Raw genomic sequence first — 15443 nt, 5'->3', positions numbered from 1 at the left:
CCTTGTTTTGATAGTGTATAGGCCAGAAGCTCTCGTCAGGTCAAAATTTGGCTCATTGATTGTATTTGTATGGTTGGATGTTGTGGAGTAAAAACATTCTACATTTACTCATTATAAAAACTTCCCCTACCTGAATTTGAATTTTTAGAGCTCAACTCACATGTCCACCGGCCTATTTCTAAGCGATCATAAGTTTTTCACGAGACTGTTTTAAGTTGAATGTTCTTGCGATCATTAGTTCTAAGTTGAATGTTCTTGATAGGTTTATATATTTTCAATTTTGTGTTTAGTATAATCAAACTAGTGACATATTAGATCCTCGTATTAGATCTCAAAGTTCTAAAAATTTAGTGTTTCGAGGTGGATATATTAGATCCTCTCGTTAGAGATCTCAAAGTTCTAGAAATTTAGTGCTTCGAGGGGATATGTAATTTTGAAACTTGTGCTGTTTGAAGTTATGGCTTCTCTCTCTACTGCTTTAACCTTTGTTACTAATTGTTACTAATGTCTTGTAAACAATACTCCTTCGAACTTCGTACAAGTTTCAAAATTATGATTAAAATAGAAAATATGTTTAAGAATGTTTGATGGAAATTTGAGACGGTAGAATATCATTTCTTTAGATAAAAAAACATCTTAGCACCAACCTGTCGTTTTAGGTCTATGTCATGCTGAATTTCGTTCAAACTTCTAGTAGATTTTTTCCGAGTAATTTTGAAACTTATTTTTACCATATTAGTTTTACCTCCTTTTAGGAATATATATATATATATACTTGTCACAATCGCACTTTCGATGGCAGCGGACTTGTGATTGTGCGGCACTCACTTTCCAACGACAAGTGAGCTAAGCCAATTCGTTCTTGCGTCGCCTACGGCCAAGTGACGTATGTTCGAGCCTCTGGCCTCGGTTTTAAGGGAAGGTTTTAGAAAGCGAGGGCAGAGATAAATTTTTCGAAAGAGAGATTTTTGAAAGAGACCGTTATATAAGCAAGCAAGAGAGAAGTTGATATATATATATATATTTTTTTTTTCTTTTTTTAATTTTCAAACAAATTAGTCATCTTATTTTTGGTAGGAAACAGAGGATAGTTAATCTAATTATTTATTGAAAAATTAAGCTATAAATCTTAAAATTAGTCATTTGAATTTATTCCCATTAAGACTTATTTAAATAAAAAGTCATAATATTTCCAAAATTAATGAAACTAAATGTTTTTGAAATAAAAGTTTTAAGATTTATTGAAAGTGTAAAGATTAAAATTAAATATATAAAAATACAGACATTAAAATAAAATGAAATTAAAAAATATATTTAGTAAGATTCCATTTTAGATTTGACTTTGACTCCATGACGTCAGCGCATATGCAATAATTCTTCTCAACTTTATTATATAACAATTATTTAATTTAATTTTCATCGTAATAAAATATTAATAAATTTCATTGGATATTAATTTATTCCAAACAAAATATGACAAGTTTCCTAGAGAGGTTAAAATAGTAATTTAACCCACTGTTGCGGTTAAACGATATAAAGAATAATTAAAATAATTAAATAATAAGTTTAAAGGTATTAACGAAAATTTCAAAATATTTGAAAAATTAAGTTATTAAATATATTTTTGAATTTTAATAAAAATTAATAAAATTTATAGAAAATTTAGAAATAGGAATGTGGACCATAATTTATGGGCGGGGAAAAAATCTGGAAGACCATTTCAGACATGAATGTTGCAGCTACCTCAATTATGGATCCGCATTCTGTGATTCCGTTCATTTCCCACTTCAAATCACCGAGCTTCAATCACGTTACGATTGAATCCTTTCCTTTTCTTTTCCAATTCTCTATAAGAACCTTCAACAATTCCTGTTTCCCGACACACCCATCTCAATTTCTTTGTTCCCAAATCGATTTTCTTTGAAATGGCGAGCATCAAAGTCCATGGAAGCCCCATTTCCACCGCCACAGCCAGAGTTCTCGCTTGTCTTTACGAGAAAGATCTCGAATACCAGTTTGTTCTTCTGGACATGAAGAATAATGAGCACAAGAAAGAGCCCTTCCTCTCCATCAATGTGAGTGTTCTGTAATTGTTTGTGACTTCGATTTTTATGGTGTTTGTCGATTGTTTCTTAGTGGGGTTTCGTTGAATTTCTGCAGCCGTTTGGTCAAGTTCCTGGGTTTCAAGATGGGGATCTCACGATTTTCGGTAATTACTACGTTTTCTCTTGCACTCTATCTGTTTGATGAAATGTTCGCTATGAAAATGTTGTTTGCGCTCAAGGTGTTTGATGAAATGCTCCTACTCTGTTTTCATTATTTTTAAAGTCATCTTTGGTTGATTCTAGTTTTTATACTTCTCTTACATCCATTTTAGTCAATTTCTTCTGAAAAGTTGTTACTCTATTCTCTGATTGCAAAGTTTTTGTATACGATCATGTGCTCTGTTGCAGTCTATCTGTTTGATGAAATGTTCAGTATGAAAATGTTGTTTGCGCTCAAGGTGTTTGGTGAAGTGCTCCTACTCTGTTTTCATTTTTTTTATCTTTGGTTGATTCTAGTTTTTATACTTCTCATACATGATTTCAGTCAATTTCTTCTGAAAAGATATTACTTTGATCTCTCTTTGCTAAGTTTTTGCATATGTTCTTCATATCAAAAACCCTTTTGTGATGAAATTGTGATTGAAAGTTGAATTTGTTAATTCAAGAATCAAGGGCCATTACCCAGTACCTGGCCTCCGCCTACGCCAGCAAGGGAAACCAATTGCTGTCCGACGACCCAAAGAAAGCAGCGATCGTATCAACATGGATTGAAGTGGAAGGCCACCACTACGACCCACCGGGGGTAGCGCTGTCGTACGAGTATCTTGTCAAGCCACTATTCGGTCTGGGCGAGACAGATCCAGCCGCCGTGGCCGAGAACGAAGCTAAGTTGGGGAAAGTTCTTGACATCTACGAGAATCAGCTTAGCAAAAACAAGTTTTTGGCTGGCAATGAGTTCAGTTTGGCAGATCTGCACCACATCCCCAATGTGCACTACTTGTTGGCGACGCCATCGAAGAAGCTGTTCGAGTCACGGCCGCGCGTTAATGCTTGGGTTGCTGAGATCACTTCAAGGCCTTCGTGGGGCAAGGTCCTTGCCTTGCGCCAATTGTAACCATCCTGAAAAATTGTAACTATATTTTTGTCTTGTCTTCACGTACACCTCAATGTTTGATTTTATAGTCTTAATTTTCATCTAGAATCTCATGTCTTGACTTACACTTCAATGTTTGATTAGCGAACACCCTCTACATACTTTGTATCATGGTTAAGTTTGTCCAAGGCATATTGTCTATGGTCGCATGTCGGATACCTTGGTCATGCTTGTCCAAGATGTCTTGTCTATGGTTGCATGTTCGTTCCAGACTTGCATGCTTTCATCTTAGATATGTGTTTACTAATTCATGTTGTGTAATTCGGGAGCGTATCGTTCATCAAAATAAAAAATCATGTCTACACCCGTCGGAGCTAAAATTCTCTAAACACAAAATGTATTATAGTCTTATATCCTTTTTAAGTTGTACCCTTATATCCTATTTAAGCTATAGTTGAGATATGACTGATTATTCCTACCTAGAGTCACATGTTATAAGCTAGGGTGTCCTACCTAGAGTCACATGTTATAAGCTAGGGTGTTCTTTTATTTGCTTTATTATGGTTGTATAACGTTGCTTTCTTCATTTCTTTCAAATGTTTTCCAATGTACTTCCTCGCTCACGTTTTCGAAAACATTTCTTGCAAACGTGACTCAAAGCCCGAACATGTGCCGACGTTGCCTGTGACGTCCAAATTTCTCATGCCTAACTTGATTTCTCGTCTAACTTGTTTACTGGGTTAGAACAAGTGTCGTACAATCGTTATCCCACTACTACAAAAGTACAATTGTGACACCTTGTACGTTGTGTCAAAAGTTCATAACCATTGATACTAATATATATACGACAACAAAGCAAGTGATACAGAGAGCTCCCATGTAAAAAGGCAACCACACCATCTTTATTCAAGTTTTCAAGTCCCATCACACATCAAGTAAAGGATAGATAAGTGAAATCAACGTTTCATTAGCGCAAAGCAAGCACCTTAGCCCAAGCAGGCCTGCCCATGATATCAGCCGCCCATGCATTGACATGGGGCCGAGATTCAAACAGTTTCTTCATCTGTGTCCCAAATAAGTAGTCTATGGTTGGGAGATGGTGCAAATCAGCTAAACTGAAGGACTCACCTCCCAAGTATTTGGACTGAGCCAGCCTATCCTCATAGATATCAAGAACTTTAGCTAGCTCAGCTTCACTTTGCTCAACTACTGCAGCATCTGTCTCGCCCCACCCAAGCAAAGGCTTCAAGCAGAGCTCGAGGACCAGCTTCGAGGCTGGTGGATCATAATGGTGGCTCTCCACTTCAATCCATGTCAATACGATCGCCGCTTTCTTGGGGTCTTGGAAAATCAATTGGGTTCCATTATTAGCATAATTCCCTACGATATACTGCGTGATTGCCCTGGATTCTACACAGACAATTTATCAAACACCTTGTGTGCATAAAGCTATCAACCACGAATTGCTCTGTTTTCTAAATAAATTTTACCAAAAAGCGTCAAATCTCCATCTTGGAACCCAGGAACTTGACCAAACGGCTGAAATCAAATCAACCAAGCAGAATCCAATGAAAACCCCACGAAAATTAAAGCAATGGCAATAGTAGGAAACTTACATTGATGGAGAGAAATGGCTGTTTCTTGTGTTCCCCTTCGTGCATCTTGAGTTTGACGAACTCGTATTCAAGTTCTTTCTCGTAGAGACAAGCTAGAACTCTGCATGTGGGTCCGGAAAAGGGGACTCCATGGACTTTAATGGAGGTAGCCATTGATTCTTCGGCAGGGATTGAAAATGGAGGTGGGTTTGTGAAGGGAAGTGCAGAATTATATAGAAAAAAAGAGATGGGAGACAATAATCGAGCAGAGACGAAGAAATCAAGGTGGAATTTGTCATGAAATTGTTTAATGGAAGCATGATTTGGTGGCGGAGCGGCATCTGTTGGGAAGAAAGCTGATGCAAATTGTCAACTACAAGCTGAGAACCGATTCTTTTCCCTAAATCTTTATGAATTCCGTTTCTATTTTATTACTTTAAATTATTCTCTCAAAATATTTAATAATTTAATTATATTTAAAAATATTTGCTAAGTGATCTCACTATTTAGTCAAACATTAGTTCTTACACAGAGTCTTAGGTTCAAAATTTATTCACGGGTAAGTTTAGATAATATATTATTAGACACACAGTCCATCCACATGCATGTAAACCCACTAGGTGAGTATCCCATTTTCGTGAACCCTAAGTCTGCATATAAGCTTGCGCTTATGTAGCTGAGTCATAGTACGCAATACGGCCTGAAACCATTCTTATAAATAATCAATGTTAAATATACCTAACAAGTATGAGGTCCTACATTAAAATCATGGTTTTGTACGATAATACTTACACTACTTCAATTATATCATAACATACATTATTTATGGAACTACTAGAGCCAAGGGGAGCTGTGGGAGAGTGGTGAGCTGGTGCTAGGAACTTAGCTGTGGCTGGGAGGGTTGCGATCGACGAAGCTCCGTGCACACGCCAATCGTCGAGGATGGCTTGGACCAGCGCTTGTTGTTGGAGTACGTATCTGAGGCTGTGTTGCGCGCTCGTGGGTGAGCCTGGTTAGGTAGAAGAACGCTTCAGCGCTGGGCCACGCTTGTTGCTGAGCTCGGCTGCGCGAACGTTGGGCTAGAAATTAAAAAAATAAATAACAAAGAATTAAACTGCGCATCCGGGGAATCGAACCCCGGTCAGTACCGTGGGAGGGTACTATGATACCACTACACTAGATGCGCTGATTGATATTGTTATTTAATTATTATTAATTTCTTAATTTGCTTCCAACATACCGTTAAGATGCCTTAATATTTCGTGATAAACCTTTGATTTCGAGTTCATAATATTTATTGTTAAATTATCAAAATAACTTTCTAATTTATCTAAAATCAATTCGAGTTTCGTCGATTCGACTTCAAATGTAACGAGTACCTCAACACAAATTCTAATAAAAATTATGAATTGATCTCGAGGCTTGAATCAAACCAAGGATCAGAAAACGCTTCGAACTCTTTAACCCAAAACTGACTAAATGCATTTAAACTCGAGCTTTATCGACTAATTATCTAATACATATAATTTAATGAGATTTTATAATATAATTTCTCGAGATTAATTGACATGTATCAATTTTTTCGAGGTCGAAAATTCAAATACTTATGTTAAAAAAAATTTAAAAATAATAATAAAATTTAAACTATGATTAGTTGCAAAATTAATTACCCAATTAATGTAATTAAATTATAACTATCTTATTTTAACAATTTTTTTATTTCGTACCTTTGGCGTGAGAGTGGTCAGAGTCTTTTTATTCAAATAATTTAAATAATTATGAGCTTTTATTGATTTAAATATTATTTTTAGAGAATGAAATTTGAGTTAGTCTTCATAATCTATTTATATAAGAGTTACCTCGAGCCGATATGAAGAAAGCCGAGCTTCTTTAAGAATTTATTGAGTTGCAAGCGTGCAAGGTGCACGTCGTCCAGGGCCGAAGTGGGCTTTCGAGTCCTTCGATTCAATAGCCACTTTAATGAGACTCATTTTTGTCTTAGGTTCTAAACGTTTAAAAATGTTCATACAACAAACAAAAAATTTGTTTTCAAGTTTGATTCGTGGGTCAAGGTCTGTCCAAGATCATCAAGCATGCAAGTTCGAACATTATACAACATAAAAGAAATGTAGCTATCGTTGGCTAACCGAGTCAGAAATGACGATCGAGTAGCACCCAAAGTGGGTACCTGTCTCGAGAGAAAACAATATGAATATGGGGTCGAATTCTTGTTTGCAAGTCCCTTCGCTCGACTCGTATAGACCAAGCTTGCAATATACGAGATTTTGACACCAAAAAAACCTATAATTAATAACATGCTCTCGATTTAATACCTAATCAATTCCACTGAATGATTGTCTTTCCATTCATTTTTCATTTTATAACCTAACTAATTTGTCTCGAGAGGCTAAATCTTTCCTAAGTAAAAAAATAAATGTAATTTTTTTCTAGTTCAAACACAAGAGTGGCCATTTAATTATTAATGGGTCGATTGGTACGGGTCTTGCCACGTGAAATTGGGTGGACCCAGACCAACCCAGGTGCATAAGTATTTGCAGAATCATCCCCGAGAAAATATTGTGTTACCAATGGACGATGACACTGGAAACCATGTAGATTTAAGAATAAGATGTGTTTCGAATGTCGATATATATGTATGACATGTGTATATATATACAGACTAATAATTGTATCAATTTAAACTTTAACCTCGTAAATTAATTATTTATAAATATTTATAAAAATTATTTTTATTTAATATTATGTTCGTTGTTTGCATTTAAATAAGTTTTGACTACAAATTGATTTTTTTCTCTAATATTTAATACTATTTAATATTATTTAATACATAGTTATAATTAGAAATAACTATTTAAACTAGATTAAAAAAATAATAAAAAGTTTATTTTTTTCAACCGTCTAATTAATATAGACCTAATATATTCGTAATACACCATATTTTCTCTTAAAAAAATATTATCAAAATAATCATATTTATTATGATTTTTTGGAATTTTGCAATAAATTAATTAATATCAGTGTAATTTATAGGAAGCAGCATTTTATTTTTAATTTTCGAAAATAAAAAACTAAAAATAAATGGTTATAGAAAACACGGAACCTCTCTTTTAACCCTCGAAAGAGCGACGGTCAGAAATAGTTTGACAAAGAGAAACCAGCTAGAAATCAAAATAGAATTTCATAAATGAACGGTCGAGATCAATTTCGAAGTTCTTTTGCTTTGACGTCTGGCCTCTTCGATTAGAAGGTTTACTAAAGGCGAAGAGTAAGGTGTCTATGTCAGTACCCCATTCTGGGTATCTCATACTGATTGGGTTAATGAGTCAAGTTTTTGAGAATCTTTCTAGACAGATAGGACGACCCCTGTTTGTTTTTGTTGCTCGGTGTCACAATCGCACTTTTAATGGCAGCGAATTTGCGATTGTGCGACACTCACTTTCCAACGACATGTGAGCTAAGCCAATTCGTTCTTGCGTCGCCTACGGCCAAGCGACGTATGCTCGAGCCTCTGGCCTTGTTTTTAAGAGAATTTTAGAAAGCGATGGCAGAGAGAAATTTTTGAAAGAGACGTTATATAAGCAAGCAAGAGAGAAATAACAACGGCTTACAGTATATAACCTTGGGTAGGGAGAAGTTGACAACTAGTCGTATCCCCCTATAGTACATTCTGAGGTATTTCATGTCTGACAAGCCTAGACATGATATGTCTGAAACGTCATACTTACTAGAAATACAAAAGTAAAACACTAGAATATGAAAAGACATAAAGGGTTGGGCTTGTCATGGGCATGCGGCCATGGGCAACACGCCTTGGACGAGTATGACCGTGACACTCGGCGGCCGACGTCTAGAATTTCTCAATCTCGTCTCTTATCCAAACTGGGAACTAGTTTCCACGATCCATCTATTTTGCGATTCATTTCGTCATTTTTGGATCGACTTATCATAGACGATAAGGGATCCAATTGGGCACGAAAAACGAGAATCTAGAACAATTGAATTACGATTATTGTGACGATTAAACGACAACCTTTTTGTAGCGTAACCTAAATTCGAGGATAACGGATTTTATTGAGTATAGGTGTTGGTCTGCGTTTTACTTTAATAATTTTTGTAACCATATGCGTTTAATTTGTCCTTTTAATTATTATACAATCACATGAATATAGCCTTTTTAATAAATTTTTAAAAAAATAAAAATATCCCCTAAAATAAAGTTTAAAGTATTTATAATTATATATATATATATATATATATATATATTTAAGGATAAATGGTAAATTTGGTCGAGAAGTTTAGAATTTAGTCCATATAATTTTTACGAGTAACAATTTCATTCTTATAATTCGATAAAATCTCATAAATAGTTCATATGTCATACGGTTTGATCAAACCCGAGTCTCAATAGTAGAAACTATTTAGGGGGTTTTATCAACTTATAGGCTATAGGAATTAATTCCGTCATTTAAAACGATACGGATTAGATTTGTAGTTTAATCTGTCTTTTAGAATCCAACAACCGATGTTAAGGTGAAAAAATTATTCGACGAGGTTCAACTCGTCCATAATATTACCGCCCCAGTCATTGATTCTCGGTTCTTTGGAACCAAAGGTTATTTGAACTCGGCTTGATACAAACTTTATCTTTGATTTGAAATTCTCGAGGCCTGCATATCCAACCGACCCTTTTTTTCATTTGTTTGGATGTTTTTTTTTTCTTCTGAATATGCACAGATATTCGTCGCAATGTAACTGCCTCTTAATCACAGTGGACGTGTAGATTGAAAAATCATCACGTTCTTTAACAATTACGAGATATTTCGTGTGAGTGAAGCTTCTAGCTTCTTACCTATTTTGGTAGCTCATATGTCTTAACCTAATCAAGTGGGTAAAAGGACATAATGTTATGCTATAAAAGCATGTCACAATGACAAAATTTAAACCTAACATTCAGTTCAAACATGAGAAATCCCTCGTTCTTTTCAATACTTTTTTTCGTTGTTGCTTTAGCATTCAGCTCGAGCCGAGTCGTAGTATGTCAAATTTTGGGTCAGTGCCGCTCGGGCTCAGCGCTCGACAGCCAAGTCATTGTGTTCGCTACGAATTTCGAGTACCTCGAAGGTGAGATGTTCTTGTGGGGTGCCCTTGGGAGAGGGATGGACTCCATTGATCCAACTTTAGCACGTGGTGGGCCACCCCCTATTGGTGCTCAAAGGGCCAACTTAGACCCTATAGTTCGTAATATCATTGAGGAATTTGGATATGAAGAAATTGGACAATTAAAGTTGAGTTCTTTTTTTTTTTTTTTTTTTTTTTTTTTTTTTTTTTTTTTTTTTTTNTTGTTCTTCATTTTTGGATGATTTCAGAACTCTTATTCAGGTATCTGGTGGATTAGGTATTCAAAGGCCATTGTTGAATCTAAGCAAAGATGTATTTTCGGATCTATTTGACAAAGCTGCTGGTCGTCGACTCAGCCCTCCATTCGATCCTTATGTCGATACCATCCATTTTCTTCTCGCCGTTAACCTTTTCCCGTATCTCGGATACACTGGCCTTGTTGAAGCAGCCCCATTGCTCCTCTTTCTCGAATCTCGTAAGGTAGTATTTGAAAAAGTAATGTTAGTTTTAGATAGAAACCGTTAAAATTTTGTTTAAAAAATACCCTTGAATTTATAAAATTCATTTGAACTTTTTTAAAAAGTTAAAAAATACTCTTGTTGTTAGTATATGAACGAAACCATTAGTACTATGTTTCGAAAATAATATTAGAACTTTTAGAAAAAAGTTTAAAAGGATTTTATGGTATTATTAAAAAAATTTAAAGTTTATGAGTAATTTTGATGCAGCTAGCAGCTAAGCTGTTGAGTGCAGAATCAGGACAGAGTGCTGTTATGCGAACGCTGCTGTACGAGAGGGCAAACGAGACTGTGGAGCCATATAATATGACAGTGGCTGAATTCACCAACCTGACCTCGACGCTGGCGAACCAGCTTGGTAAATGTGGGCTCAAAGACGAAGGGGTGGTGGTGCCTCGATCGCTCGGGGCAGAGAATCGAACGGAGACCAACGTCCTCGCCACCGACGCTAAATCACTTTCGTATAACCGCACAATACAAGAGATCTTGCGGATACTATATGGAACTGGTAGCGAACGATTGCCAGGTGCTTTCTTTCCCAATGGTGCTAATGGGTCGATTGCAAGACGCTTCCTCCGTGGAGGCATCATATAAGAGTTCGTAATAGTGACGACCGAATCAATAAATCCCAACGAATAGTGGGTTTGTCTCGAATAATTATTATGTGTAATAAATTAAGTCTTAATAATATATCATCGAGCTCTCTCAAACTCATAAACCTCCTCCTCCCCCCTTCGCTGTAATGAAAATTTAAGATGCATGCACATGTTTAAGCGTTTAAAATTTTACGCATTTTTAATTATTTTCAACAGTTCGTGGCTCAAGTCCCTCAAAAAATGGGTCGCTACAAATGGGTATCAAAGTCAGATACCGAGCAGTGTGTCAACGAGGACACTGGCCCCTAAGGGGTGGATTGTGAGATCACATTCCTAGGGTGTGGAAACCTCTCCCTAGCATACACATTTTAAAACCATGAGACTGACATTGCTACGTAATGGATCAAAACAGACAATACCTACTAGCCGAAAAATTCCATCACCTCTACACCAGGCACCATTCTGCTTAATTGCTACAATCCTGAATGTCTTGTCCACCGCAGTACGAGCATTGAGAGCCTGAGCTGGGTCCCGGATGGAGCTCAAACTCGCTGTCGTGAAGGCTCCATGGCAAACTGCATGATGTACGACATTGAATTCGAGATGAACTCCGAACTCAATGGACACATATTGGCAGATTTAAACTACATAACCTATGATGCACTCAAGGCCAACAAGGTGCCATGCTCGCGCCAGACGCAGGGGCAAACCCGTACGACCATGGCTGCAATGCCATCACTCGTTGCCGAAGCTAACGACCCGTGTTTACTTTAGCCAGAGATGAGCAGTAGTATGAAATAATCATAAAGTATAATCATCACTATATTGCCAATAAGAAATTATGCTGAAATAGCAGGTCCATGTCTAGAACATATTGTATTTTTCTGTCTCATCCTAAGCATTGACTTCAGTTTCACAAAGGCAATAGCGAAAAGACAACAAACTCATAAATAAAACATACACTCTCAACTATGTCTACGCAGAACCTTCGTCTTTCTTCGATTCATCGGCATTCGTCTTGGACGGAGGCAACGGCGAACCCTCCACGCCCATCTCAGCTTTTAGGTCGTTGATGCTCTGCTCCAATTCATTTATGCGGCTTCCCATCTCATCAAGTATTTTCAAGTTAAGGAAAGCATATATACTATCAATTAGAAGGAATTAAGGTTCATACAGATTCAAACAAATTCTAACCTACAATCAAGGTGGCTAATCACTTATATAAAGGTTCTTAGATTGTACTGGACTCGAACGTCTCATTAGAAGGAATTAAGGTTCATACGAACTCAATCCAGTTCGAAATCATTACCATTATCTTCCTATTAGAATGCTTTAACTATATGTAACTTTTACAAGATCATTGTTAGCTAGAATGGAAAACGTAATACTCGGGAAATTGCACCGTTTGAACTGTATGGCCTCTTTTACCAGATAAATAACTATAGAATTTATTTTGCGAAACTCGAATTGTATTCGAGCCTATCAGAAACAATTACTCGTTATAATTATAACTTAAGAAACTTCTAGCAGCATTTCAAAAGGATATTCTTTGTGATAATGGAGTCAGACATGGTTTGGAACCTTGATTGCTGCATAAATAAGATTATGTTAGATATGAATTTCTCTGCTGGAAATTTACACGAACTGAAACTCACCATCTGTTGAAGAAGATTTTGCACCTGGAAAGAAGAAGAAGAGTTAATACCAATTTAACTATGAACTACCAAGAAACAATCAAGAGTGGCTTAGGGATTGAATGTTAAACAGAAGGAGAGTACTGATGATAAACTTTATAAAACCATTCTTACAAAAAAAGTTGGATTAGACTATGAAATGTGAAAAACACAGAGAATAAACTGAAAGAAAAGACATGAACTCACAAAAACAGTCATATCAGCTGTGCTTTGTTTTGCATCTTCAGAGTCGTGTCCATCCTACAAGATAAAAAGAGTAAAATGTGCATTTCACACTGTCACGCAATGGTACAAACAACAACAAACCAGTCAAATAATATGAACAATATGATAGGAATACCATTAGGAATGGTAGTTAGATATTGATAATTGATTAGAGAAGTAATTGCGGTGATTTTTTAAATATTTGTGAGTTTTGGACCAACTTGTGCGCAGCTTAACTAATCTCACAATCTCACAAGACTAGAGTCTTATTACATTTGATTGTCGAGGAACTCGTAGAATATTAAATCTCAAGTAGGTGACTACCATCATTTGAATCCATTTCTTCTAAACCTTTTAACATTCCATGGCCCTTACTGACCACTAGGTGCTACGAGGTTAACATTAAGGCATGTTGGGTAATTCACTAGAGAAGATGTTATAGAGAAAAAGTGCTCTAATCCCCACATTTAGGTTTCAACACATTCTTTTCACACTTAGGCATATAGCACATCATTGGTAATGATTCGACTACAGTATCACAAATTTGCAAACTAATCCTAAGCGGCTTGTCATAGGTTAGACGTTATTCCATCTCTCCTATGCCTCCATTGGTTTCCTTGAAGTTGCTTGGGAACAGAGAGCGTGAGAACATACAAGACTGAAATCAATTTTAAAAAAATTTCGATATAGCTCTGCTCCAAAGATGGATGCAAGGAAAATGGATAGCGATCAATGGATACAAAGGGGAAGGTAGGGTAAAGAATGAAACTAGATGGTTGCTCGCGAGAGATTCTTTTTCGTTTTATGGTATGTAGCTCCGTGAGCTAGGAGTGTTAGAAATCACAACTCTCCACAATGGTATGATATTGTCTACTTTGAGCATAAGCTCTCATGGCTTTGCTTTGGGCTTCCAAAAAGGCCTCATACCAATGGAGATAGTATTCCTCACTTATAAACCCATGATCTTCCACTAAATTAACCAATGTGGGACTCACACCCAATAATCCTCAACAAGGAGCGCATCATCGTGGCTTAGATCTGAGTGGTATCTCAAGGAAGGGGAAAGGTTCCAAGCACCTCAATAATTGGAGAGTTATTATGTAGTTTTGTTATCTTCCATATTTCGATATATTTAGGTTCTATCCCAATAATAACTAGAGGGTGACAATCTTGAAAATGAATTAAGATAAAGCATTCAAACATCTTCAGTTGTGACAACTATAATCAACTACAATAAGATTCGACTATCATAATATGGGAACAGAAGTCATTCGCACTCCTGAGATAACAACGAATAAACTAACTGTGAGCCAGCGTCTTAGCCACTAGAAAAAGAAGGGATTGAACTTAGCCAGGGCCCAAACTTCCTCAGAAGTGCTATTCACATCTCCAAGTGCACCTTCCATAAGATTGCAATGAAAGCAACATTCCAAAGTGCCATCTCTCTATGTTGTAAGGAAGGGTTGTATAAGACCTCCATCATAGTCATATGCGAGCTGTTGCAAAACATTAGCAAAAGACTCTTCCCTCTCGTAGTAGGAAAAGATGGTATCATCTACGGACTAAAAGTGTATGAGCAGAACTTTATTCATTCTCACATGGAAATCTTCAACAAAGTCCCTGTCCACCCCTCTAAACACTAACTTACTAAGAAACCTCCACAAGGAAAAGGAACGATGACATTGAAACCCCTAGTGGCAAATGTTTTACTCGTTGCCTTCCCATTAAGTGCATCAACAAGAGAGAATTGACCACATCCAACATTTCAATTTAAACCCAAAAACCTCCTTTCCACAAAACTTTCCCAAAAAATATCCAATCAGCATGATCCTAAGAGTTTGCAAAACCAATCTTAAAGATAATCCCTTCCTTCATACGAAGCCGAATAATGTTCAGTCTCCTCATAAACAATATGAGCTTCATTCCAGCCCCTCAGCGAAAAAAAAAACTACACCATATCCCATGGTATCCAGAATCAACCAAATCAGCAAGCGTAGCTTTACAAAAATCCAAGAAAGATTGAATCCTCACACATTATCTCGTGACGAAGCCTTCAGTCATCGATTAAAACGATGAATCCTAGCAGAAACACGAAATCCACAAGAAACTCATCCGTAACCCAACCCCAAATCAACGTTCAATATCAACAACCTAAGGTGATCTAAATCGGCATTGTTCAAAAGTGATTAAAAAGTGAGCAAGACGATTGCGGAACTAAAGCTGAACAGAATCATTCGATTTAGAACAGATTACAAACAGAAACAAGGAAATCCTTAGAGATTTCGAATTCCTTCCAAAATTTCACATCTAACAGGGTGAAATGGATACACAACAGCAATGACATTCAACGGGGAAGAACAGTGACTGAACGGAATGAGATTTAAAAAGAAGAGACACCAACCATTTCCGCAAGAGTGGATCTTCAAGAGACAATCGGGAGATGCTGAAACTCGCGGTGCCCAATCGTCCAGTTCGCGGGGGAAGAACGCGGGACGTAGAATATAGCGAATGGCTCCCTTTTTTTGCTCAGGTGATACCCACTTCTCCCCCCCCCCCCCC

At 36.7% G+C, this 15443-nt stretch overlaps 4 protein-coding genes and 1 non-coding gene across 5 annotated transcripts; 2 read left to right on the top strand and 3 right to left on the bottom strand.

Moving 5' to 3' along the window:
- Positions 1-1700: 1700 nt before the first annotated feature.
- LOC111779332 (glutathione S-transferase PARB-like) lies at positions 1701-3365 on the top strand. Its single transcript, XM_023659470.1, has 3 exons — positions 1701-2075; positions 2161-2209; positions 2711-3365. The coding sequence occupies exons 1-3, from the start codon at positions 1926-1928 to the stop codon at positions 3157-3159; spliced, it is 648 nt and encodes a 215-aa protein (XP_023515238.1). The 5' UTR covers positions 1701-1925; the 3' UTR covers positions 3160-3365.
- A 651-nt stretch (positions 3366-4016) lies between these two features.
- Positions 4017-5069, bottom strand: LOC111779333 (glutathione S-transferase PARB-like). The gene is made up of 3 exons (XM_023659471.1): positions 4755-5069; positions 4629-4677; positions 4017-4548 (listed from the first exon to the last, which is right to left on the bottom strand). Exons 1-3 carry the CDS (start codon positions 4905-4907, stop codon positions 4106-4108), a joined length of 645 nt encoding a protein of 214 aa, XP_023515239.1. The 5' UTR covers positions 4908-5069; the 3' UTR covers positions 4017-4105.
- A 779-nt stretch (positions 5070-5848) lies between these two features.
- On the bottom strand, positions 5849-5919 carry TRNAG-CCC. The gene has a single exon. It is a non-coding gene; the product is annotated as a tRNA-Gly (tRNA).
- Positions 5920-9714: 3795 nt separating this feature from the next.
- On the top strand, positions 9715-11100 carry LOC111779330 (desiccation-related protein PCC13-62-like). Its single transcript, XM_023659469.1, has 3 exons — positions 9715-10038; positions 10121-10352; positions 10601-11100. Exons 1-3 carry the CDS (start codon positions 9716-9718, stop codon positions 10982-10984), a joined length of 939 nt encoding a protein of 312 aa, XP_023515237.1. The 5' UTR covers position 9715; the 3' UTR covers positions 10985-11100.
- Positions 11101-11784: 684 nt separating this feature from the next.
- On the bottom strand, positions 11785-15409 carry LOC111779139 (heat shock factor-binding protein 1-like). Its single transcript, XM_023659215.1, has 5 exons — positions 15286-15409; positions 12867-12920; positions 12642-12665; positions 12533-12575; positions 11785-12101 (listed from the first exon to the last, which is right to left on the bottom strand). Exons 1-5 carry the CDS (start codon positions 15286-15288, stop codon positions 11962-11964), a joined length of 264 nt encoding a protein of 87 aa, XP_023514983.1. The 5' UTR covers positions 15289-15409; the 3' UTR covers positions 11785-11961.
- Positions 15410-15443: the final 34 nt, after the last annotated feature.

This window comes from Cucurbita pepo, chromosome LG17 (genome assembly GCF_002806865.2).
Source record: "Cucurbita pepo subsp. pepo cultivar mu-cu-16 chromosome LG17, ASM280686v2, whole genome shotgun sequence".
Taxonomy (NCBI): domain Eukaryota; kingdom Viridiplantae; phylum Streptophyta; class Magnoliopsida; order Cucurbitales; family Cucurbitaceae; genus Cucurbita; species Cucurbita pepo.
Note: the sequence above shows the minus strand (reverse complement) of the source record. Positions and strands in the feature narration are given on the sequence as shown.